The 27744-nt window shown below is 45.1% G+C and overlaps 1 protein-coding gene across 1 annotated transcript in view; it reads left to right on the forward strand.

Moving 5' to 3' along the window:
* znf804a (zinc finger protein 804A) overlaps positions 1-27744 on the forward strand; it is a 111448-nt gene that overhangs the window by 75934 nt on the left and 7770 nt on the right. Inside the window, exon 2 of the mRNA XM_051710011.1 lies at positions 21726-21869. Coding sequence (XP_051565971.1) covers positions 21726-21869 — 144 coding nt within the window. The remainder of the gene's footprint in view (positions 1-21725; positions 21870-27744) is intronic.

Consider the following 27744-nt stretch of genomic DNA (forward strand, 5'->3'; position numbering starts at 1 on the left):
TCGTCCTCCCTGACCTTGCACAGAGTCTGTGCACATAGGCTCACTGGGGGAAATGCATATTTACGTAGTCCAGGGGGCCAGCTGTGTGCCAGCGCGTCTATACCGAGAGTTGCCTCGGTCAGGGCGTACCAGAGCGGGCAGGGGGAGGATTCTTGGGAAGCGAACAGGTCTACCTGTGCCTGCCCGAATCGACTCCAAATCAGCTGGACCACCTGAGAGTAGAGTCTCCACTCTCCCCTGAGGGTAACCTGTCGTGACAGCGCGTCCGCTGCAGTGTTGAGGTCGCCCAGGATGTGAGTGGCTCGAAGCGACTTGAGGTGCTGCTGACTCCAGAGGAGGAGACAGTGGGCAAGTTGTGACATACAATGGGAGCGTAAACCACCTTGATGGTTGATGTATACCACCGTTGCCATATTGTCTGTCCAAACTAACACATGCTTGCCCTGGATCAACGGCCGAAACCTCCGCATGGCGAGCAGAATTGCCAACAACTCAAGGCAGTTGATGTGCCAACGTAGCCGCGGGCCCGTCCAGGAGCCGGCGGCTGTGTCCCCGTTGCATACAGTGCCCCAGCCCGTTTTGGAGGTGTCTGTCATAACCACGACGCATCTGGAGACCTGCTCTAGGGGAACGCCTGCCCATAGAAATGTGAGGTTGGTCCAAGGGCTGAAGAGGCGGTGACAGACCGGCATGATGGCCACGCAATATGTCCTGCGGTGCCATGCCCATCTCGGAACTCGAGTCTGGAGCCAGTGCTGAAGCGGTCTCATATGCATCAACCCAAGTGGAGTGGCCACCGCTGAGGATGCCATATGCCCCAGGAGCCTCTAAAATAGTTTTAGCGGAACCACTGTCTTCTGTCTGAACGCCTTCAAACAGGTCAGCACTGACTGTGCATGCTCGTTCGTGAGGCATGCCGTCATCGAGACTGAGTCCAACTCCAAGCCGAGAAAAGAGATGCTCTGAACCGGGAGGAGCTTGCTCTTTCCCCAGTTGACCCGAAGCCCTAGTTGGCTGAGGTGCGAGAGCACCAGGTCCCTGTGTACACACAACACATCCCGAGAGTGAGCTAGGATTAGCCAATCGTCGAGATAGTTGAGGATGCGAATGCCCACTTCCCTTAACAGGGCAAGGGCTGCCTCTGCGACCTTTGTGAAGACGCGAGGGGACAAGGACAGGCTGAAAGGGAGGACCTTGTACTGATACGCCCAACCCTCGAATGCAAACCGCAGGAAGGGTCTGTGTTGAGGTAGAATCGAGACGTGGAAGTACGCGTCCTTCAGGTCTACCGCCGTGAACCAATCTTGATGCCAGATGCTCGCTAGAATGCATTTTTGCGTCAGCAACTTGAACGGGAGTCTGTGTATAGCCCAGTTCAGTACTCGCAGGTCCAAGATTTCTTCAGTACAATGAAGTAGGGCCTTTAAAACCCCTTCTTCATCTCGGCCGGAGGGACAGGCTCTATCGCACCCTTCCGTAGGAGGGTAGCGATTTCCGCAGGCAAGGTAGCGGTATTCTCGCCCTTCACCGAGGTGAAGTGGATGCCACTGAACCTGGGCAGATGCCTGGCGAACTGAATCGCATAGCCGAGTCGGACGGTCCAGACCAGCCATCGCGAGGGGTTGGAAAGCGCAAGCCACGCTTCCAAGCTCCAGGTGAGGGGGACCAAGGGGACAATCTCGTCGGATATACCGGCGGGTGGGGCCTCGCGGCGGGGCGGAGCCTGAGGTGCCACACTGTGTTGTGGCCGTGCTGAGTTCAGGGACAACGATGCACTTACCTGGCTCCTTGTGACCACCCCCGGAACAGCCTGGGACAGGGGAGGAAGAGGCCTGTCCTCGTGACCCGTGGAGACTGTCACATCAGGGGCAGATTTGTGCCACAGCTGGGCGCGCAGGGGCGGGGAGACCACCGCTGGAGCGCCAAACCTGCCAAAATGGAATGGTGGACGATGGTCATGATGACGGACGTGCGCACCGGGTATGTGAACCAGGGAACAAGAAAACTGCTCTTTTGCTGAACTCTTGGGTACCGTAGCCACTTGGGCATGTGGCGAAATTAAATGAAAAGGTAACAAAAGATTCTCCTCCTGGCCCTCCACCGGGGGATGGAGTGGTCAGCTTACTAGCACCAGAGCAGCAGGTTTCGACAGTCCCTATGTCAACCTTCTAAAGGGTGCTTTGAAGCTTTTCGAGGGTTCTTGGTGGCCGGCCATGAAATGGGTGGTGTCTGCTTCCTGCGGTGGGCTCCACGCCGGGGCCGGGCTGCAGGGGTGCTGCGGCGGAGCCGGTGCAGTCACCACAGGGGGACACCCTTGGCGACGAGTAGACGGGGTGTGGGATCTTTAGCCGTGCCGGGGCAGGATGTGCCGGATAGCCTCCGTCTGCTGCTTCAGCACCGAGAACTGCTGGGCAAAGTCCTCGATGATGTCGCCGAACAGGCCAACCTGGGAAATGGGGGCACCAAGGAACCATGCCATGTTGGCTTCTCCCATTTCAACCAGGTTGAGCCAAAGGTGGCGCAACTGGACCACCAAGGAGGACATCGTCCACCCGAGAGACCACGCCATGACCTTCGTCGCCCGGAGTCGGTCACCGAGCGCAGCTCCTGCATCAATCCCAGGGCGGAACTACCCTCGTGCAGTTCCTTTAGCGCCTTGGCTTGGTGGACTTTCAGGAGATCCATGGCGTGCAGGGCGGAGGCGGCTTGTCCAGTGGCACTGTAGGCTTTGGCCGTCAGGGATGATGTAAACCTACAGGCCTTGGACGAGTACTTTGGGTGCCCGTGCCAGGTGGCCACGCTCTGCGGGTTTAGGTGCACCGTGAGCGCCTTATCCACCGGGGGGATCGCCGAATAGCCCATGTCCTGCCCACCATCGAGGGTACTGAGGGCGGGGGAGCTCAAAGATCAGGACTGGGCAGTAAAAGGTGCCTATCACGACCTTGTCAGCTCCACGTGCACTTCCGGGAAGAAAGGAACTGGGGCGGGGCGTGGATGTGAGTGCCGCAAGCCCAGGAACCAACCATCGAGCCGCGAGGGTTCAGTGGAGAGCAGAGGGTTCCACTCTAGCCCGACGCTCACAGCTGCCTGGGAAAGTACGTCCGTCTTCTCTGTACGTCCGTCTGCCTGTGACTGGGCAACCATACCTGAGGGAGGGAGCCCAGCTGAGGCTTCCGCATCCGACTGGACGATCCCGCTCTCCGATGCTGCGCTTGAGAGCTTATCATGTTTGCAGGCTCCAAACAAGAGGTCAAACTCACTGTGAGACGAGCCGGCGGACTCATCCGGAAGCCTGATCAGGGCAGACGAGCCTGCAGGGGAATGGGAGGTCCGTGGGGGGATACCCGGCGGAGGTGGTCCCATTGGTGTCCCCAAATCGCCCCAGTACTAGCCGCGCTGACCTCATACCCGTAGGTAGAAGGACCGAGGCAGGGAGCCGCTGGGGTGGCTTGCTTTCTTACGAAGGCAAGCCATGACCGCAACGTTGCCATGGTCATGTTCTCGCAATGAGTACATGATCCAACCACGAATGCTGTCTCCGCGTGGGTAGCGCCCAGACACGAAAGACTGTGATCGTGACCATCAGAAGGCGAGAGATAACGACCGCAACCAGGAATAACACACAAACGGAAAGGCATCTTTAAAAAGACATGTCTTTAAAAAGACGTTCTGTGTGTGCCGCTCTTTTAGAGAAATATACTCTTTTTTAGAATATACTCTTTTATTTCTGCCGAAGCACCCAGTGGCGTGCAGAGGGGGGAGAAGCCGCTGAAATGCGCCGTCAGATCCAGCAGAGGTGAATGAACAGCCGTGGGAATTCAGCTCAGTGAGCATCGACCGTTCAGCTCCGAAGAGAAAATCTGAATGAGTGGTTGCATACCAGCTCCTTTTATACCCGTATGTTCGGGGGAGTGGTATGCAAATACCACTCACCAATTTTCATTGGCCTTTTATCAAAGACCAGAGGTGTTTCGGGCTCCCAAGAGTGACCCCTAGTGTCACTACATCGACACAACTTCAAGTGAGTGACAGATAGGGAACTGATGTACAGGATTAAAGGCTATGAACTATTGCGCTCAATGATTAAAATACGCACATAATGTGATGTGAACTAAACTGTTACTATACTACTAAACTACAATTTATAAGGAACAGATCAATGACTATGTCCACAAATTTGTTTTTCAATTCTTCCTCATGGTTTCTCTAACACGTGTTTAAAATTGTAATGAAAATCCTCTTTGAAAATAAGCTCTGTCACCAAGCAGAACATGTTTCAGTGTTTAGACTCTGACAAAAGGATATTTTTCTTCTTTTTATTCAAAGGAATGTGTTGCATGTTGAGAATTTGTGTCTTTATCTGCAATGTCCTTCAAATGAAAAAAGGAACACACACACATACTTACACATAAGTGAAATTAACACATTGTGCTTGTTTAATGCATTCACAGTTCAAGGATCTAGCAGCTGAATATGAATATGAATTGTATTTAGTGTCATATGCATTGCTATACAGTGTGTGATATATCACCTGAGCAATGTTTTTTCAGAGGTACCGAAAATACATGGTTCTGATATGAAGTGTTGAAGTGTTTCCCATGACAAAATCGGCTAAACGCTGTTTTAAAACCCAGTGCTAAATGAAACTATCATGTACCCTCTTTGCCCTTAAAGGGACAGTTCACCCAAAAATTAAAATTATCTCATCATTTACTCACCCTCATGCCATCCCAGGTGTGTATGGCTTTCTTTCTTCAGAAGAACACATTTGAAGAAAAATATCTTAGCTCATTAGGTCCTTAAAATGCAAGTGGTTAGTGATCAGACCTTTGAAGCTCTAAAAATCGCAAACAGTCAGCATGAACGTCACCTATACGACTCCAGCAGTTAAATTAATGTCTTCTAAAGTGATACGATTGCTTTTGGCGAGAAAAATATAAATATTTAAATACTTTTTACAGTAACTATAAACCATTGCTTCCAGTCAGCAACAATATGTGCGTTCACATGGTCTCTCGTGTGACATCCAGGATAAGCAACCATTGTGAGTAAACAAACAGATACAAATACAGATCTAAACTCATTTGTAAACAGCGCTGCTCTTACGGGTGTGTCACACATGTATAATTTCTAATGTGAACAAGCAAACCCTGTTACATCACACGCACATACTGCTGCTGACCGGAAACGATGCTTTAGTTAAAAAGTCCTTAAATATTGATCTTTTTCACACCAAAAGCCAACGTATTGCTTTAGAAGTGATTCATTTAACTGATGGAGTCATATGGATGACATTTATGCCGACTGTCTGTGATTTCTGGAAATTCAAAGGTCTGATCACCATCCACTTGAGCTAAGATATTATTATCATTATTTATTTATTTATTTTCTTTTTCTTTTCTTTTTCAAATGTGTTCTGCAGAAGACAGATAGTCATATACATCTGGGCTGGCATGAGGGTGAGTAAATTATGAGAGCATTTTCATTTTTGGATGAACTATCCCTTTAACAGAATAAATACTGTACATTCCAAGTTAGTCACAATATGCAAGTTTAAAACTGAACATCTTGTGATTTGCTTAAAACTGAGAAAAGTAGTCACTTTTCTTACCATTATAATGTAAAATGCAATGCAAAAGTTCAAAAAACCCACAAAAAATAAGCTTTGCTTACTTCTTAGCTTTAAACAGAAGCCTATTTAAACAGAACCAAACTCACTGCAGAAATCAATATAGATAAAGCAGGGTCCACTCCAGGATTTACACCCCTTGTTTAGAAGCATGAGAAAAAAATCCTATTTCTCATCTCTGTATGCCTCTAATGGTATCGAGTAACTGAAGTTTATATCTTCCATTAAAATCCAAGTTCAATTATTATGTCCACACACAAACTGTCAAAATGGGATGGAGGTATGTTTTGAGAGGTAAAAGCAGTTGTTTTACTAAGTTTTATTGTCTTAGGATGAACTGTTACAGTTCTATTTTTAATGTATTTTTTATTTTTTTTTAATAGCAATTCAAATGTTCAATCATCAAACACAAAGCATATTATAGTTATTTCTATCTGGTTATCAAGTACTGTATCTAACACAGTTTTATGAATGCTTTAGAAAGTAATGCACTGTTGTGTTGTAATTGGTGGAACATTGTTATATTCTTATCAGTTGTGTTGCTCTCTTGACAAACACTTTTTCTTAATCTTTATACAATTACATGCTCTAATCATGTGGTCTTTGGAAGAGCACATTACAACAAGCGAGAGAAGGAGCCTGGAGAAAAATGGTGGAGCTCCCATCATGCCCTCTAGAGGAGACTCTTCAGTCAATAATGGAGATAGATTCTGTGTGTGTCAGCAATTTAGAAACAACAGCCAAAAGGAATCCCACCAGAAGGGATACAATTAATCACAACAGGCGAGATGCAAGCGTCTGCTTGGAGAGAACTCACTCTCCTGCAGTCTTCAGAGTGAACCACCACTGCATCATTATTAGGGCTGAAGCCTCTTATGTTATTACACTGTTTCAAAGTCAAAGTATGCAGTTTCTGAGTTACTAAATTTGCCTTGCATTGTTTCGAAGTGTGACCTTAACACTACTTTGTCTTGTTTATAAAGTGCAGAAATAGTAATGAGTGGTCTTCTAGTTGAGGAGAGTGTATTGAGAAATTCTTCTTCTGTACAGTCAGTGTTCTACCAGAAACAGTCTGTTCAAAGAGGAGTAAAATTACTCCTTTAAATACAGTACACTTGAGTATGAGGAAACAAGGGGATCATGTAAAAATACATTTACTCTGTGGTTTCGCCGGCCAGTCAGAGGGTTTTCGTTGCTTGCTGTTGCCTGAAGAGGAACTAGTGTACACAGTGTAAATTTTAATTAAGAAGTGAAAGATGAGAATATGTGATACTGATTCAAGTGCTGTTTGATGATTAACTTGGTTTAAACAAACAAAACAATGCAATTAGACACAGTATGAAGAAAAGTAGGAGTATGTTAGGAAAGTAGCACATTATATTTAAAGGGCCCCCATTATACTTTTCTTATCCTATAAAATATGATATTTTATTTTTCCCTTATTTTTATTTTTTTAATGGTCTGGATGGACTAGACTATGTCTACATACATAAAACTATTTTTATTTTAAAACAGTAAGTACAATCCCTTTAAATACAGTAGAAGAATAAATGTCAATAAATAAAGGTACCCTTAGAATTACAAAGTGGTCAGACTCAGATGATTGTAATCTGATTGTTTACACCAGTGGTCTGATTGAAGGTTTTTGGAATTTCTTCTCAGTGTTAGTTTGAGGAAGCTCTAATTTACAGTAGGCCTATTTAAATTGTGCCTGTCAAATGAATAAATGAAAAAGTCACAGTGTTGCAATACTGCTGATTTTCAAGTGACATTTAATATTGTCTGTCAAATCATAGCAAAAGTGTTCTGATGTCATAAGATAGCATTGTGCGAGTAAAAGAGCGAAAAATAAGTGTTTATGAACTGTTACTCTGATGTTTTCTTGTGATGTGTGCGACCGTGAATAAAATGTATTGTTGCAGTAGCACCACTAATGTTTATTTCACCAGAAAACTGTTGTGATACGTAAAATGAGGCTCATAAAATTGTGCTAAAAATGTAGTTATAGTAAAGTTTTTCTATGAGACCAGGTTGTGCATACTGCATAAACTAAGGTCTTTACTAGAACAAACTGAAAAGAGGCATGCAATTCACAACAGCTGTGCCTGTGAGCAATATGCAAAGCTAATATTTTCCAATTCCTCATAAATTATGCGAGAATCTGTAAAAATGAAATAATCCTGGACAAAATTGCATTTTTGATTTTCTTTATTTGACTAGATATTGTTCCAAGGCTTCTGGAAATGTGCATAAATTAATCAAAATGTTGTTTTTAATTAGTTTTATTAGAGCCAGGGTTTAATTTACTGTTTAATTCATGAAGCTCTTGATGTGATTTTTTGAAGGACCATCTTCAGTTTCTCTATTTGCACTATAATATGCCTTTTAAACACTTTGCTCTGTCTCTCAGAAAGTGTTCTTTTTCTCCATCACATTAAAGACATCACTCATAACGAGAGGCAGTTCTGGGGGGGGGGGACAGAAGCCTGACCCTCACTCAAAAAGGGGAAGCCATGTTAAGTCGTGTTCCAGATTTTGGAGATGCATTGTGATGCTGCAGAATTGTGCTATTTATATTACTGTAACACCCCCTGTGTGTCAACCCATCACAGGAATTGTTTTAAGTCAGAGAGTAATCTACTGTATGTAAATACCCTTGCCTTTTGATGTTTTAGTGGAATGCCTGATTGAAGACTGCTGCTGCAAATATTAAACAAAAGATGAATGTTTAGTTTGCAAAATGTTTCTAAACAAAGCCCACATCAGATTGTTCCTGCATTAGATTAGTTTTGAGGTAAAAAAAGGTGGACTTTGCACACTAACTGACATGAATACAGAGTGGAATGTGAAAAGAGGCAAATACTGTATTAGTTTAGTCATACAGTTACTACACCAGTCTACCCACGGCAATAATAATAAACTAGATTTTTACATTTTCTGAAGAAAATGTTAGTGGCGCAAAACTTGTCACTACAATGCTATAGGGTATTGTGGGTGGTTACCAAGGCATTGCTTTGCAGTTCATAGGGTGTACTCGGTGATTACCAGTGTGTTCTTCTGAGTGATTGCTTACAGTACTAGCCCAAGTCAAAGGAACCCACCTCGAAGTCACCATGATATTCTGATCTCTAGAAATAGCTTGGGTCCCTCCTTCAATGTAAATCTAAGGGATTTTTTGCATGTCTTATCGTCTGTCATGCGTAGATCATAAGTCAGATTACTAAGAAAATGAATAGCACACCTCTCCTGATTCTACGTATCATTTGTCTGTAGCATACACAGTAAGAGACGAGTTATGTGGCGAAATTTAATACTAAGCATTGGTATGTGCTAGTATGAGCAACAGTGATAGTGATGCTTGCCTTACCACTAAAATCATGCATTTTATTTGTTTTAATGTCATTTGTTTTCTATTACCCCCTTGCACCCTCCAACACTCTGCCTATGGTCACATGCCCTTGAGAACAACTTAATTTTATTTTGAAATAGGAATAGAGAGAGGTATGGGGGATTTCTCAGCTTGACACGCAGTTGTTGTTAAGTGGCTGCTTTCCCCCATGCAGTGATTAGGTCTATCTGCTGTGTAAATTAGTTCACAGCTTCACACCAGATCATTCATTTTTTATTTATTTATTTATTTATTTATTTTGTAGTTCTATTATTTCTCCACATATTGGATCTGTTGTATAATTTTACTCCCAATTAATTTCAAGTAACAAAAGTTGCAGAAATCAACTAGTACTGATATTTGTAAAAACTCTCTTGACTTAGATCAGGGTTATTATAGTTTATATTTTATTTTTTTATTTTTTGTTTCTGCTTTTTTCAATTTGTCCTTTCAAGTTAGTTTAGCTTTCATTATTTTTCACTCTGTGACATTTATGTTGTTATATTTTAATTAGATTTTCTGTATATTTGTTTATAATTTTATAGTTAGTTTAAGTAATTTAGGGCTTCCAAAGTTAACGCATTAACAGATATTATTTAAATATGTTTAATGCCATTAAATGTCACAGGTCCATCAAATGTTATCGCTATCTAGTGGCATTTTCATGTGTTTCAAAAATCAAAATTAATTCATTTTTATCTATATCATTTTTATATTTATTCGAGCTGTAAAAATTAATGCATTAACGCATCTGATTAAAAAATGTAAAGTATTAAATTTTTCTTAATTGCAATTAACGCATTTGCAGATTTTACATTAGATTCTGACATTTTATTTAGCTCTGTGTGAGTTCTAAACACTAGTTGGAGTTGGGTGGAACTTTTGCAGTGTGTTCGTGGTCCTGACACACCTACCAAAACATGCACATAACAGTGATTCTGTGTCACTGACAGTGTTGGGTTAGTTACTTTCAAAAAAGTAATCAACTACTGATTACTAATTACTTTTGGAAAATTATAATTAGATTACTATACTAATTACTTAATCTGGAAAGTTACTTTCTAAAACCAATCAAACCTGCAGAAAAACAAAAAACAAATGTGACACTAATAGTTCTTTCAAAACTTTAATATTGACTCAAATATTAACCAAATTACAGCAATATGACAAAGACTGCAACTTGGCTAAAGAGATCCAATGCATTTCTAAGTATGCAATTAAGCTTTCTTATTTCAAATATGCTGTAGTAGTATCTTCAGGTATGTGTGTGTGTGTGTGTGTGTCTGCTATCTACAACCTTCTTAGCTGTGTATGGCATGTATGTGTACAGTAAGCTTGTTTACATGTGTTTGTGTTGGTGTGAAAGACTAATGAACTGAAAACATTTCTGAAATCCCATTTGCAAACAGCTTTGATGGTAAAACCATTGTGTATTTGAATGCTTGTTGTTTCTTTTTGTTGTGAATATAGCTTACAGGTTTGCTTGTGTGTTGCATTATGCATGTCTGTGTGCATGAATGTCTGTTTGTGTGTGTACATGTGCAGCATGTGTGTGTTTACACAACTTTACAGCGAGTGGATTATCTCCCTACTTGTGCTTGGACGAATTGAGTATCCTTTATCACTTGCACATCTGTAACGCTATTTCATTATTTTATTTTTTATGTGTTCAGTACATAAAGAACAGAAAAGTGCCGTTTGCTTAGCGATGTCTTTTTCAAGACGCCGTTCCGCAAATGTTTCCACCTTGTGAGCAATATATACCTCTGTAAGACGGGAACGGGCGCTATTTTCCATATACACCTGAAACCTATCCCCTCTCCTTCCGCAGCAGCTGCAGAGGGACACACGAGGGAGGCGCATGAGGATGGGGTGGAGTGCAGGTATTTAAGGAGGATTTGTCGGCGGCCCAGCCTTGCGTGCCTCAGCCAGGACTGGGGGCTTGCTGACACAGAGCTCGCTGAGATTGATTGTCAGCACATGAAAACTTGAAATGCTTTACTTTCATTTTCAATTTGAATAATCAACTACACTCCGCTGCGTCCATAGTAATGCAGCTCACTCATCTGCCATCGCCTCCATATGTGTCCTCAATGTCATGCTGGTTTATTAAGAGTGCATGCTCATTAACTGACACAGCAATACATATAAAAGTACTAACATGAGAACGTAATACATTTTAAAATGCATTCTACTTAATTAATATGATTATTTTAGCAATAAATGTGTAATCAAAGTAACTTCATTTTATTCATGTCTGTAACTGTAATCAGATTACTTAATTTTGTTAAGTAACGCGTTATGTTACTGAGTTACCGCAAAATGTAATACAGATTAACGCGCTACACCCAACACTGGTCATTGATTAAGTAATGGAGAAAGGACCTCTTAATGCTCTTTGTTGTAAGAATTGTGTGGCACAATTTAATTAACACAAAATCATGCCTTAACTAACACGAAAACACAAAATGAAACTAGGGCTGCAACAATTAACTGATAAAATGGATTATTGATAATGGTAGGGTGACCATACATCCTCTTTTTCCCAGACATGTCCTCTTTTTCGGACCTTAAAAAAGCATCAACCTGGATTTCTAAATTTGCGAAAATGTCCGGGATTCGGCTTTAGTTGCATTATGATGTGCATCTGCTCTAATACTTCATTTTGTGTGCGTGCATATTTGCATTGCTTTAACCCCTCTTTGTAAGTCCTGCCTTCTCGCACACCAATTGGTCGATTATAAGAGGCTTGCAGCAACTATTGGTCAAATTCCTGCATGTCAATCTCTCCGCAAATGCGCGAAGCGCTGTTGTGTTCCCCCAATAGTATCTGACAGTAGCAGCTAATGACAGCTGAGTGGAAACAATGCCCAAATGAAAGTGCAAATTTACAGAAGATTTGCACAAAAAATTCCCATGCTTTCGTCCAGGTCGAGATCTGTGGGAAGCAGAATGTATGACATGTAAAGCTGGCACTTATGTGTCAGTTGCTAATAAAGGTGCAAGTGATTTAGAAGCACACATTAGCTCTAGGAAGCATAAAGGGTCAGCAAAAGGTGAAAGTTCATCAGGTAAATTAACGGACTACTTTTTGCCACCAGGTAAACTTGTTATCACGTTGCTTCATTTTCCATGGCCATTGAAAATAATAGTAATAGTAAATTAAGGTACACTCATGGCATCAAATATTTTATTTTAGTACATGGACATTCAAAAGAATGTTGGAAATTGTTATTTATTTATGTCTGTTTTGAACCCTATTATTCCACCCCATCCTCTTTCTGGAAAACCAGAATATGGTCACCCTAATAATGGAAATTATTGACAACGAATCGATTATCGATTAGTTGGATATTTGCGGCAAGCACAGAGAGGCTCCATCAGTGATGTCACTTTACAGCCCATGATGAAACACATTTGAAAGACAATAGAGAGAAGCTGAAGCGGAAAAAACACGACCCAAGTTGTCCAGCACACAAGAGCATTTCATAAACACCTCAAAGAAGATCATTATAAGCATACAGTTATTGTGGACCGGTTGCTGCTTCAGGTGCTTTGACAAGAGTGATTGTGCTGTTTGATGCGCTTAAGAGTTGTTTCTCTCCAGCGCATAACTTACATTTTACAGCTATTTTCTATGTTTTATAATGTATACATGTTACAAATTCAAAATCAGGCACGTATTTCCGCGTATGTCGCAAAACTGTTTGTTCCCTATCTGTCACTCACTCGACGTTGGTGTCGATGTAGTGACACTAGGGGTCACTCTTGGGAGCCCGAGACACCTCTGGTCTTTGATAAAAGGCCAATGAAAATTGGCGAGTGGTATTTGCATGCCACTCCCCCGAACATACGGGTATAAAAGGAGCTGGTATGCAACCACTCATTCAAATTTTCTCTTCGGAGCCGAACGGTCATGCTCATTGAGCTGAATACTACTGTTCATTCACCTCTGCTGGATCTGACGGCGCATTTCAGCGGCTTCTCCCTCCTCTGCACTGGTGCACTGCAGAGAACGCCCCTGGGCGCTTCGGCAGAAAAACTAGAGAGTATATTTTCTGAAAGAGCATTTTTCCCCTCTAAAAGAGTATATATTTCTCTAAAAGAGCGCACACACGGAACGTCTTTTTAAAGACGCGTCTTTTTAAAGATGCTTTTCCGATTGTGTGTTATTCCTGGTTGTGCTCGTTATCTCTCGCCTTCTAACGGTCTTTCGTGTCTGAGCACTGCTCACGCGGAGACAGCGTTCGTGGATGGTCACATTCTCATTGCGAGAATGTGTCCATGGCAACGTTGCGGTCGCGGCTCGCCTTCGTAAGGAAGCGAGCCACCCCAGAGGCTCCCGCCTCGGTCCTTTTACCCACGGGTTTGAGGCCAGCGCGGCTAGCACTGGGGGCGATTTGGGGACCCCAATGGGACCGCCTCCGCCGGGTATACCCCCGCGGAACTCCCATTCCCCAGCACGCTCGTCTGCCCCGATCGGGCTTCCGGGTGAGTCCGCCGGCTCGTCTCACGGCGAGTTCGACCTCTTATTCGGAGCCCGCGAAAGTGATGAGCTCTCGAGCGCAGCATCGGAGAGCGGGCTCGTCCAGTCGGAAGCCTCGGCTGGGCTCCTCCCTTCGGGGTCGATCGCCCAGTCACAGGCTGACGCGGAGATGACGACATGCTTTCCCGGACAGCCGCGAGCGTCGGTTAGAGTGGATTTCACCGCTCTTCCCTGAACCCTCGCGGCTATTCGGCGACACTGTCGAGGACTTTGCCCAGCAGTTCTCGATGGTAGAGCAGTAGATGGATGCTAGCCGGCTTGTCCTGCCCCGGCGTGGCTCAAGATCCCCCCATCTACTCATCGCCGAAGGCGTCCCCCTGCGGTGACTGCACCGGCTCCGCCGCAGCCCGCCCCTCCGGCCCGGCCCCGGCGTGGAGCCCACCGCAGGAAGCCGACGCCACCCGTCTCACAGCTGGCACCAAAGAACCCACGGAGGTCTTCGAAGCGCCCCTGAGACGGGCAACCCAGGGACAACGAAACCCGCTGCTCTGGAGCTGGTAAGCAGATCTTCTTTTTGTTACCTTTTGCATTTAATTGCGCTGCATGCCCAAGTGGCTGCAGTACTCAAGAGCTCCACAAGAGTGGTTTCCTTGTTCCCTGGGTCACATATTCGGTGTGTACGGCTGGCATCACGACCACCGTCCACCACTCCATTTGGCAGGTTGGCGCTCCAGCGGCGGTCTCCCGCCCTGAGCGCCCAGCTGTGGCACAAATCCGCCCCCGATGTGACAGTCTCCACGGGTCATGAGGACAGGCCTCTTCCTCCCCCGTCCCAGGCTGTTCCGGGGGTGGTCACAAGGAGCCAGGTAAGTGCTTCGATGTCCTCGGACTCAGCACGGCCACGATGGGGTGTGGCACCTCAAGCTCCGCCCCGCCGCGAGGCCCCACCCGCAGGTACATCCGATGACGTTGTCCCTTTGGTCCCCCTTGCGCGGAACTCGGGTGCATGGCTTGCGCTGGGCATCCGCCCAGGTCCAGCGGTGTCCACTTCACCTTGGTGAAAGATGGAAACGCTGCTACCTTGCGCGGAGATCGCTACCCTCCTACGGAAGGACACGATAGAACCTGTCCCTCCAGCCGAGATGAAGAGGGGGTTTTACAGCCCCTACTTCATTGTACCGAAAAAAGGCGGTGGGTTGCGGCCAATCTTGGACCTGCGAGTACTGAACCGGGCCTTACACAGACTCCCGTTCAAGATGCTGACGCAAAGACGCATTCTAGCGAGCGTCCGGCATCAAGATTGGTTCGCGACGGTAGACTCGAAGGATGCGTACTTTCACGTCTCGATCCTTCCTCGACACAGACCCTTCCTGCGGTTTGCGTTCGAGGGTCAGGCGTATCGGTACAAGTCCTCCCTTTCGGCCTGTCCCTGTCTCCTCGCGTCTTTACGAAGATCGCAGAGGCTGCCCTTGCCCCGTTAAGGGAGGTGGGCATTCGCATTCTCAACTATCTCGACGACTGGCTAATCCTAGCTCACTCTCGAGACGGGTTATGCGCACACAGGGACCTGGTGCTCTCACACCTCAGCCGACTAGGGCTTCGGGTCAGCTGGGAAAAGAGCAAGCTCCTCCCGGTTCAGAGCATCTCTTTTCTCGGTTTGGAGTTGGACTCAGTCTCCTTGACGGCGCACCTTATGAACGAGCGTGCCCAGTCGGTGCTGGCCTGTTTGAAGGCGTTCAAACAGAAAACAGCGGTTCCACTGAAACATTTTCAGAGGCTCCTGGGGCATATGGCGTCCTCGGCGGTGGCCACCCCGCTCAGGTTGATGCATATGAGGCCGCTTCAGCACTGGCTCCAGGCTCGAGTCCCGAGATGGGCATGGCGCCACGGGACACACCGCGTGGCCATTACGTCGGTCTGTCACCGTCTTTCAGCCCTTGGACCGACCTCTCGTTTCCACGAGCAGGTGTTCCGCTAGAACTGGTCTCCAGGCGCGTCGTGGTCACGACAGACGCCTCCAAAATGGGCTGGGGCGCTGTTGGCAACGGGCACGCAGCTGCCGGCCTCTAGACGGGTCCGCAGCTGCGTTGGCACATCAACTGCCTCGAGTTACTGGCAATTCTGCTCGCCCTGCGGAGGTTCCGGCCGTTGATCCAGGGCAAGCACGTGCTAGTTCGGACAGACAGCACGGCAGCGGTAGCATATGTCAACCACCAAGGCGGTCTGCGCTCCCGCTGTATGTCATAACTCGCCCGCCGTCTCCTCCAACGGAGTTAGCAGCACCAAGTCGCTGCAAGCCACTCACATCCCGGGCAACCTCAACACTTCGGCGGACGCGCCGTAACAACAGGTTACCCTCAAGGGAGAGTGGAGACTCCACCTTCAGGTGGTCCAGCTGATTTGGAGTCGATTCAGTCAGGCACAGGTGCACCTGTTCGCCTCCCAAGAATCCTCCCACTGCCCGCTCTGGTACGCCCTCACCGAGGCCTTCCTCGGCATAGACACGCTGGCACAGCTGGTCCCCTGGCATTCGCAAATATGCGTTTTCCCCAGTGAGCCTGCTCGCACAGACCCTGTGCAAGGTCAGGGAGGACGAGGAGAAGGTCGTCCTGGTAAGCACCCTACTGGCCCGCCCAGACGTGGTGCTCGGACCTCACGCTCCTCATGACAGCTCCCCCCGGGCAAATTCCCCTGAGAAAGGCCCTTCTTTCTCAGGGAAGGGGCACCATCCGGCACCCGCGCCCAGACCACTGGAATCTCCATGTCTGGCCCCTGGACGGGACGCGGAAGACCTAAGCCGTCTCCCACCTGCGGTGGTGGACACATTCACTCAGGCTAGGGCTCCCTCTACGAGGCACCTGTATGCCTTTAAGTGGTGTCTGTTCGCTAAGTGGTGTTCTTCCCATCAGGAAGACTCCCAGAGGTGCGCAGTCAGATCAGTGCTTTCCTTCCTGCAAGAGAGGTTGGAAGGGAGGCTGTCCCCTTCCACCTTGAAGGTGTACGTTGCTGCCATAGCAGCACACCATGACGCAGTCGACGGTGAGTCCTTAGGGAAGCATGATCTGATCATCAGGTTCCTAAGAGGCGCCAGGAGGCTGAATCCCTCCAGGCCACGCCTTGTTCCCTCATCGGACCTCTGTAGTTTTTCAGGGTCTACAGAGAGCCCCCTTTGAGTTTTGCAGTCAGCCGGGCTTAAGGCACTCTCCTTGAAGACTGCCCTCCTGACTGCGCTCACTTCCATCAAGAGGGTAGGTGACCTGCAAGCGTTCTCTGTCAGCGAAACGTGCCTGGAGTTCGGTCCGGGCTATTCTCATGTGATCCTGAGACCCCCGACCAGGCTATGTGCCCAAGGTTCCCACCACTCCTTTTAGAGACCAGGTGGTGAACCTGCAAGCGCTGCCCCAGGAGGAGGCAGACCCAGCCCTGGCGTTGCTGTGTCCGGTGCGCGCTTTGCGCATCTATTTGGATCGCATGCAGAGCTTTAGACTCTCTGAGCAGCTCTTTGTCTGCTTCGGTGCACAGCGGAAAGGAAGCGCTGTCTCCAAGCAGAGGATCGCCCACTGGCTCATTGACGCCATAACTATGGCATGTCTCGCCCAAAACATGCCGCCCCCGGTAGGGCTACGAGCCCATTCTACTCGTGGTGTAGCGGCTTCTTGGGCCCTGGCCAGAGGTGCCTCTCTAACAGACATTGCAGAGCAGCGGGCTGGGCAACACCCAACACCTTTGCAAGGTTCTACAACCTCCGGGTGGAACCGGTTTCGTCCCAGGTAGTGGCACGCAACACAAGCGGATAAGCCCGGGATAGCCGGCCGGGTGTATCGCTTGCACATAGCGCCTTCCACCTCCTTTTGAGCTGAAGACGTGCGCTGTTAATTCCCAGTAGTGTTCACAAAGGTTGTTCCCTGGTTGACTTCCTCCGAGCCCTGTGGCAGTCGAGTTTTCGGAGAGACTCGCTGCCGGCCCAGTACACGCGCTCACTAAGAGCCCGGTTCTGGGGTAGGTGCTCCGCATGTGGCGGTTCCCTGTAAGGCTAATCCCATGCGATCTATATCTTCCGCTAGTTCGTTTCCCTACTGGCAAACTGCGTCTTCCTTGGGCAGAGCCCCTCAGTCTCCATGTTGTAGTAACTCCTCCCCCATTGGGTAGGATCTACCTTGAAGGCTCTCCACATGGTTGGAAAGACCATGTGATGTATTCTTCCACTTAAATATCCCCCCCTCTCTTGGGGCGAGGTGTGGTCTCCGCGGTGTCCTCCCCTTGGGAGGGACACCCCCCGACTAGACCTGGCGGCCCAGTTGGATAATCCCCCTTCTTTTTTAGGGAGTGGAAAAAGAGAAGGGGAAAGAGGCCATGACTGGGTTAAGCCTGTCTCTATCTCTGGGTAGTCGACTTGTCCCCAAAAAGGGCCGTTCGACACTCATAACTGTGTTGGGGGAGGTTACGTGTCGACCTGGTGTGCTGGCTATGAGGCACACAGCAAGTCTGCCCACCACACACCGCCAGTTCATGTAACACAGTTCAGCCTTGTGGCGTTTTGTATAGGGACCCCTAGTGTCACTACATCGACACCAACGTCGAGTGAGTGACAGATAGGGAACGTCATGGTTACTGGTGTAACCTCCGTTCCCTGATGGAGGGAACGAGACGTTGGTCCCTCCTGCCACAACGCTGAACTACCCGCTGAAATGGCCGGACCTTATATCGGCTCCTCAGCGTAAAACCTGAATGAGTGGTTGCATACCAGCTCCTTTTATACCCGTATGTTCGGGGGAGTGGCATGCAAATACCACTCGCCAATTTTCATTGGCCTTTTATCAAAGACCAGAGGTGTCTCGGGCTCCCAAGAGTGACCCCTAGTGTCACTACATCGACACCAATGTCTCGTTCCCTCCATCAGGGAACGGAGGTTACACCAGTAACCATGACGTTTTTACCACATGCGAGTCTCCGTTAAACTTCACTGAGCAAGCGTGTCAATCAAACTGATCGCAGTGGAGAAAGGCAGCGCAATCATTTTGATTGATCTCGTGCAACGTAATACCGCGATTTCAGTTTCAATGTAATCAGTTGTGCAGGTTTGATTTGTGATTTTTGATCTGTTTCACACTGATATCTAAGAGGTCATGGTGTTCCGGTTTTTAAAGTGTTTAGATGGTTTGTCCTCCTCATGGGAGCACATCTAATAGGCTACAATGAGCAACAATGCTATTTTCAGGGAAAGTGAATCTGCACTGCCTTAATGCATAATAATAAAAACAATTTCACCAGTAAATTAATCCTATGGCAAACATTATTTCACTGGATAAACATACACATATTTTAACATGTAATCAGTGACAATACTATTTTAAAACATACAGTATTAATTTAAAATATTTATGTTATCAGAGACTGTGTACAAGCATATGTATCTAATATAATTGTGTATTTTTCGGCTGGGCAGAATGATTAATATTTCTATTCTGGTGTCACCATTGCCCTCTGCTGGGCAGATTTTTTTGTCTCACTCCATCCCTGATAAATCGATTTACTCTTTCATAAACAGTACTTTTTGTTAAGTTTTACAAGTAAAGGAATAGAATTTTTTTTTTTTAATTATTATTATTATTTTTTTTTAATTCAGTAGTGTAAATTGAACCAAATCCTTATGGCCTTTATCATTTCTGTTTAAAAAAATAAATAAAAATAAAAGAAATCATATTTTAATAAAATACAGGAAATAAGATTTGGGATTTTATCTGATTCGAAGAAATAATCGAAGATTAATCGATTTGCAAAATAATTATTAGTTGCCGCCCTAAATGAAACATTGTCTTCAAATGCTTTTCATGTGAAGTTCAAAGCGGCTCTTGACACTGGCGTTGACACCCTGATGTGAAATGTAAATGTGGCTTCACGCCTGTTGTAGCAAAGCGGATATCCACAGTCTGCCGGCTGCAATGAATATGCAACCTGTGAGGACTAGTTATTTCAATTAATCAACCTCACACTTATACTTTGGGAAACGTTTAATGTTATTTGAATTGGTGCAATTTAAATGCATTTCCCATCGAGCCGAATAGTTCTGAGCACGGTGAGGAATGGTTACAGTAGCTTTTCCACCTGGGCACGACTCGGCACGGCACGATTAGAAACCACTCTCGGCCTGGAATTCTCATCACAGTAAGACAACCGTGCTCAAATGTGCTGGCGGAATGCCTGTAGTGACGTCCTGACTCACGATTGGTCACTTGTCAGTTGTCAAGGTTAATAATTTTTTCTCTGTAGCATGGCCAAGCACACTATTTGGGCAAAGTAAACATACTTCTCACGTGGTCCTTAAACTCTTGCGTTATCAAGGTGATGACGGACATATTTCTTTTGTACAATCGAAGTCTGTTTTCAGCACCACAGTGGAAAAAAAATCTGTAACTGTGCCGACTGGCCCAGATTGGCACAGAATAGAATGGTTTCGCAACAAAAACAGTTCGGCCCGATGGTGGAAAAGAGGCTTATTGTTTATACTGTGGAAGGCTTTGTTTGGAAAATGTAAAAAAGCATTATTGTTACATATTGTTTTGTTTTCTTTCCATAAATGCATTTTGACAGGAAAAGAAGTATATAGAGTAAAATTTCAGCACTTTTCAAATCTGTAATTAATCGTGATTACCTATGAAAACTTAAATGATTAATCGTGAATAAAGATTTTAATTAAATGATAGCATTATTTTCATGTTATTTTCAGATCCATAGGTAGCGAAGTCCTAATAATTAAAAGTGTGCATTTCCCAACAAACAAAACTCTGGAACAATTTTCCATATAAGACCTTACCATGATTAATTTCAGACTAACTTTTCAGTGATATTGAGCTAAAGAAAAACACATCACTTTTCCTTGCACATCCAGCTAATCAAACAATACCTGTTTTAATTACGTGTAAGCTAGCCACTAATTAAGTACAATTATATGGCAATTGTTTCATGCTGTTACACAGTGGGAATGTGTGAGGGGAATGTTATTATTTTTGTATATCACAGACGAGTGTTTAGCAGCATTACAGTGGTGTATTCTCACCTAAGATGAGTGAGAGACAGACCATTTTCACAAGGAATCAGATGGGCTGGGCTTCCCTGTCTTTAAATGTACTGGATTTGATGCAGTTGTAAAGAGCACGGGATGTCAACAATAACCCCATACATATGTCTGTGTGCTTTGACTGATGATCACAATAATATATAATCTATTGGCCATCTCATGGATGTTGACAGGTTTGATTGTTAACTTAATCATCTGTGACTGATTTACAAGTATCCCTCTATGTGCTCTTCTCTATGTGCTTCAAGAAGCGTTTGGGTGACAGCCTAATGTTTAACTCAACAATACGTTTTATGGTAAACTGGTTCCAATTAAAATAGAAGTTCCTGTCTCTGCCCTGCAGTCATGTGTTTTGGAAACCTTTTGGGATAGAGTTTTTGTGTGTCTTGCTTTTAAATCTGCAAGTTTCCATATATCCCAAGTGAGAAAGAAATTAGATTACAAATACAATCTTCCCCTGGTGAAACTATTCCCATCTAAGTGTTGTTGTAAATAAATATTTAATAAAGAGTTTTAAAGAAGAAGAAGAAAATGAGGGTGGCATCATGAGAGCTGAGTATCATTTTCAAAGAATAGCACAACAAATATTCCTCCACACAAATTATAAATATATCTCAATATGATATGACAGAAAAATGTGTACTGTAAATATACATATTTGTCTACCAATATCTGTAGAAAAGCCATGACCATTCAAACATTGATTTTGATTGCCATTGGTTCGACCCCCACAGAAAATATAGACATATTCTGTATATTTATTTGAACATATCTATAAATAAAGAATTTACATGGGCAAAATTCTGCCCGTAATAATACAGAAAGAAAAAATACTATTCTAAACTGTGGTTAAATGCATACAGCAGAGAATTTGCAAGGACATTTAAATGTCACGGGTAAGATGCATTTTGCCAAACCCATTTATTTATAAATATATTTGCTGTACATAAGCTGTTCAGTCATGACAAAAGCCAAGGAACGCTAAAACATTTTTATGTATTACATCTCATGTTATCTACCTTCACCTCATGAAGGACATTACATGACAAAGAAGGGTGTCAGACAAAATTATGTGATTTCATAAGTGTTTTAAACTTGTTGGAGGCAATTATTCTGATGATTATGGTGTTTCCTTTTGCTTCAGGATTATGCTGAGAAGGAGAAAACCTTGGCAAAAACCCTGGAGGACCTCAAGGCCAACTTCTACTGTCAGTTGTGTGACAAGCAGTACTACAAGCATCAAGCATTTGACAACCATATCAACTCATATGACCACGCTCACAAACAGGTAATGGGTCTGTTGACTGCCCCTTGAGACAGTCTCTGAAAGCAATGCATAGGAATAATAGATTGTTTTAGAAGATGACAACAAATAGATTTTGCAACACGTCTGTACAGCGCAAGACAAATGGCTTTCCCCCCAACTCAGAGCCAGCGGAGTACTAGTGGTCTTTATGGAGTTTAGCTTTCACACTGGGCATGTTTGCTGCGGTCTGATTCCGAGTGCGAATGTTCCCGGTGCCCCCCGCAGCGTTGGTCTGGTTTCACACTCACTTAATTTTATCGAACCCCGGTCCATTTGCGTTCATCTTACATCATCACAAACACGCATGGAGAACACAACGCGACTCATCATACTTTCTTTTTTTTTTTTTTTTTTGGTGCCATTATGCATAGCAAAGTGAACAACAACTGTGTATATGTGTGCTTCATGGCGTAACTCATCAGATGTCCAGGGGAAGGCGGCTTGCTGCTGCTCTCAAACTGCATTTTTTGAGGAGACAGCTGATTGCAAGGAATTCATTTGCACCTTTGTTTACACTGCACGCTTACTCACGCTCGTGTCCAAGGTGAAGTTATCGCCACTGTCATCTCTTATTATACCCTATATTTATAACATATAATAGTATTTATATATAGTATTTATAAGGTGTATAGATAGATAGACAGACAGTATTTATAGTGTTGATTGAACTTGTATGTCATTGTGGCGTAATTTTTTTGGGGGACTTTCTGGAATGTGTGGATCCTTGTGTGTTGTCGAAATTAATGATGTCGTCATTAAAGCACCCTTTACTTCCTGAATGAGTGCGCACCTGAGTCCGAGTTGCTTTCACATTCATGCGAATCATGCTACAGTTCCATTGCAACCGAACTCAGACCACCTCCTACAGGTAGTCTCGGGTTCGGTAACATGGTGCGCTCCCCGGTCTGCATGACAGCTTTCACATTACCAATTTTTCATGTGAACCGTGCTCTGTTTCGAACTAAACTGCCAGTGTGAAAGCACCCTTAATTTAGGCAGGCATAGATCACAAGCAGACTGGACAATTAGAAGTCATAGTGCTTTGTTGTTGTTTGTTTCTGTTGTTTTCCTTTTTTCGTGGGACAAAGTTACGCTGACCTATTCTTAAAGGGTTTGTTCACACAAAAATGAAAATTCTGTCACCATTTACTCACTCTCATGTTTTTCTAAACCCATATGACTTTTTTTCTTCTGTGGCACACAAAAGGAGATATTAGGCAGAATTCCCCTCACTCACCATTTACACCTTTGTATAGAAAATAGGTGCAATGAAGGTGAATGTTGACTGAGGCTGACATTTTACCTACAATCTCCTTTTGTGTTCCAAGGAAGGATAACAATTATATATGTATGGAATAACATATGGGTAACAGAATTCTCCTTTTTGGGTGAACTATTCCTTTAAGCACCCCACATGTATTAAGCATTAAAGCCAACATTAATAAAAGTGTGTCTGAAAAGACTTTCAAATTCTATGCTTAGCCTTTTGGTGAGAATAGTTCAATTTGAGCACATTTAGCCTCATAAGTATCGAAATCTGCTGAGCCATTTTAATATTATACAAAGTGTCATAGGAAACCATGTTTTTTTGTTTTTGTTTTTGTTTTGTTTTTTAAGTGAACAAAAGTGCTAGTGGAAACCTTAGAAAGCAACAAGAACATGTATTTGGAGGCATGGAAAGAAAGAAAAAGGAGAAATTGTCAAAAATGTGCAATTCTGAGCCATACAAAGGTGACTTAACTTCAAGGCAGTTTAACACTCAGTATGTTGATTTAAGAACTGCCAGAGTCCAAAAATAGCAGAGTAACCTTTAATAGCAAGTTAAAGCTTTAATTCCACCACTTGTCCTGCTGTTTGATATCGGCCCTGACCCCTGTGCTCTGACTCACTTAGAAACTAAATGCATAGAGTCTCTGGGGCCCGCTGCGCTGTCAATAACTGGGCTCACTGAACTATCGACTGAACACTATCTACAAACCCTCCACCCATGACCTTGCTATTGAACACAGCAACAGGAGTGATATCACTCACTTGATATGGGTGCTACACTGTTTGTTTGTGTCAGTCAGATGTGTTCATTGTATGGTTATGGCCCTTGCCTCAACTGCACACATTTTTAAACTATTCCAGAGCACAAGCAAACACTACCATTCAGCTTCTTAACAAATGGGGGTTGATAGATGAGGAGTATGATTTCCCAGCCCCACTCAGGAGCTGGCAGACATGTCTGCTGAGAATATAATGGAGTACAGGAGGTCGGTGGCCCCACAGGAAGCCCACAGCTACAGAAAAGCGTCTCTGTTACGTATGTAACCATGGTTCCCTGAGGGGAACAAGACACAGCATATGATCACTATGGGACACCGTCCGAGTATCACGTGGTCTGAAGCACTTATACAATCATGGCAATTTATTGGCTGATGGCGACGCCCCCCTAGTGAGCTATGTCACGGGCTCCAAAAAGGTGCTCACTTTAGCCCCATTGAGTCAGTTTTTATGCAAAAGGCCTATGCAGCTGCAAGAGAGTATGGCCAGCTATGCAGCGTCTCGTTCCCCTCAGGGAACCAAGGTTACATATATAATCGAGATGTTCCCTTTCATGGAACTCAAGCTGCGTATGATCACTATGGGAACTAAATACATTCACGCCATGCGAACAGTAGCTGCCAACTGTCTAAGCCCGTGTGGCAAGCATACAGTTGCACATAATCGAGCTAAAGCGTCTAAATAAAAGGAATTATGAATTTACTCCTGTTCCAACAGAGAGAACCTGGGAAGCAGGAGTCAAACCCTCGTCCAGATTATAAAATCTAACAAATGTATGCGGAGAGGACCACCCTTCCAATATACAAATGTCCTCCAAGGATGCACCTTGAGCCAAAGCCCATGAAGATGCCATGCTCCTCTTAGAATGGGCTCGAATACCCGAAGGCAAAGGTAAACCGTGCACTTCGTAAGCACTCAAAGTTGCATCAGTAAGCCAATGAGACAGTCTTTGCTTAGACAGAGAAACACTTCTTTTGCGGCCACCAAAGCACACAAACAACTGTTCTGACTTACGCTACTGGCCAGTACGGTCAACGTAAACTCGCAGCGCCCGAACTGGGCAAAGCATACTGTATGTAACCTTTCATGCTCCTCCGACTCAAATGGGGGAGGAGAAAGCCTGAAAATGAATGGTCTGTGAGCAAAATGATGTAGAAATAACCTTGGGCAAATAGCCCAAATGAGGTCTTAACACAATCCTTGGACACCCTGGTGCAAAATCCATACACAAAGGATTGATCGACAGGGCATGCAAATCACCAACTCTCTTATATGATTCCAATGCCACTAGCAGGGCTGTTTTAAGAGTCAAAAACTTACCAATAACTGTTGTCAAGGGCTCGAATGGGGCACCCGAAAGCGCCTCTAACACAACATGTAAATCCCATAAAGGGACGCTGATGGGACTAAACGGTCTAAACCTGCATACCCCACGCATAAAACGAGAGACACGAGAATGTCTTCCAACTGAGACTCCATTGATAAGCATACATTCAGATTATAAGATTTAAGATTCTAACATAGATTTTTAGCATTGTTGGGGTAACTCCACCCCAAAATGCTTCTGAAAAAAATGCCAGCACTGTACCGACAGGGCAGTGAACTGGATTTTCACTTTGTGCTGTACACCAAGAAGTGAAAATACATCACTTAAACATATGTAGCCTCTAGCATTTAGAATGGTATCAACCAGAGCGGGTGATAAACTATCATTCAAAAAAGCACCCCATTGAGGGGAAACACCCATAACTTCCATAAATGTGCATCGATGCCCAGCGGTGCCAAAGACGAGAGAGAAAACCAGAGGGGGCAGTGTGACATCTTGCTCAAAGCGAACAGGTCCACTTCTGCTCGGCCGAACTTCCTCGAGATTTGTTCCACAATCTGAGGATGTGATGTCCATTCTTCAGGAAACAGACCCTATCTGGACAGGAGATCCACTCCCTAAATTCAATCAGCAGGGAAAATGTACGGTTCATAGTGACAGTACGTTGTTCTGTGCCCACAGTCGGATGCAATGTGCCAGTCTCAGCATGACATGAGCAGCACCGTGAACATCTCCAGACAGTGTATTTGTCATTCCAGCCACTGGCGTATACAGCGCTCCAACCCACGGAGGAGGCATCTGTCGTCCCTCTGTGGAGTTCATACAGCAATAAAAAACATATTGCAAGCAGCAAGCCCAGGGGAATGAATGTGGATGCTGTGATCATGAGTCCGAAAAGCCTGTGAAATGTTCTCACAGAGAGAACACGTCTGAACATCGCTAAATACTGGTGTAATGACAGAACGTGTGCTGGAGACAGGCACGCCTGCATCGCCCATGAGTCTAGCTCCATACCTAGAAACATAGTCTGTTGCCTTGGCAACAGGACGCTCTTGTCTAGGTTCACTCACAGCCCTAGATTGCTCAAATGGCTGAGAACGACATCTCGGTGTTGGGCAGCCAGACTGTCTGAGCTAACACCAACCAATCGTAGAGATAATTCAAATGTGGATGCCTTGAAGCCTCAAGGGAATCAGAGCTGCATCCATGCATTTCGTGAAAGTGTGTGGTGCCACAGTTAGTCCAAACAGAAGGGCACAAAATTGGTTCGCTTTGCCCCCAAATGCGAATCTGAGAAAGCACCTGTGCTTTGGCGCAATCTGAATATGGAATAAATATTCCCCAAAGCGCTCATCTGTGAGACACGATACATGTTGGGGGAAGCGTTTGCTAATCTTGATTCATAAAAGGAGGCACAAAGTCCATTGTCTATCATCCTCGCAAACAAAAACATCACCTAGACCAACTCGTTCCCCAGCGCGAGCCATGGGGGAAATCAAAAAGGCATTCCTTAATGCGACGGTCATGTGTGCATGGTCTCTCACACGCGTTGTTCGTCAGAAAAAGGTGGCCAAGCTAGGCCTCAGAGCATGTCCGACGAGACTGACGCTTTCACTCAGGGGGAGGGGGACAAACACAAGGTGTATTCTGGTGTCCGTTCGCACTCCTATCTTTGCACTTTGTAGCTCCCTAGGGGGCGTCGCTTAAGCGCCATCAGCAAATAAATTGCCGTGACTGTATAAGGGCTTCAGAACACGTGACACTCAGACGGTGTCCCATAACAATCATGTGCAGCTCGAGTTCCATGAAAGGGAACCCAGTGTTCTTGTCAGTGTGTGAATCATCACTGCCAAGCCTTCACTGTCTGCCTCTGACTGGTCTCAATGTTGCTTTTAATTAATAATAGATGTCCAGTCCAAAAAATTACTGTGTTAAAATTTTCATTCATTCCCATGTCATTCACGCCTGCCCCCACTGTACATGAAGGATTTTCACACGGTATTTGCAGTCACTGTGCAGCTCTCTCCCATCAGCGCTGCATCCTAGTATAAATGATGTAACCACATCCAGTCATGTGAAATATAGGCCACATGCAATAATGGCTAGTTACAGAGCTTTTCTCGCCAAATACATTAACAATCAATGAATAACAGCTCGTCCAAGCAATGCACCTGAGAGTCAAATAAATATAGCCCTTGCCAACTTGTTTTCTATTTTTTGCAAGGCTGGCTGACAATGAAGCAGTATGACGGATCAGGGCTGAGTTTGCCCATATTGTACCAGCATAGAGCGACAAGATAGAATAGAGGCCAGGTGCACATCGAGACCCCTATCCATGATGGGATCAAACTGGTTATCCTGGTGAGCCCACTCCACACTGAGCGGTCCTTTAACATGACAAAATTATATCTGATGTGACCGCCTTGCTTTCCCCTGAATATGAGCCCCAGCCACGGTAAATGCAATCACTGAAGCCTTCTCAAA

This window comes from Myxocyprinus asiaticus, chromosome 11 (assembly GCF_019703515.2).
Source record: "Myxocyprinus asiaticus isolate MX2 ecotype Aquarium Trade chromosome 11, UBuf_Myxa_2, whole genome shotgun sequence".
NCBI lineage: Eukaryota > Metazoa > Chordata > Actinopteri > Cypriniformes > Catostomidae > Myxocyprinus > Myxocyprinus asiaticus.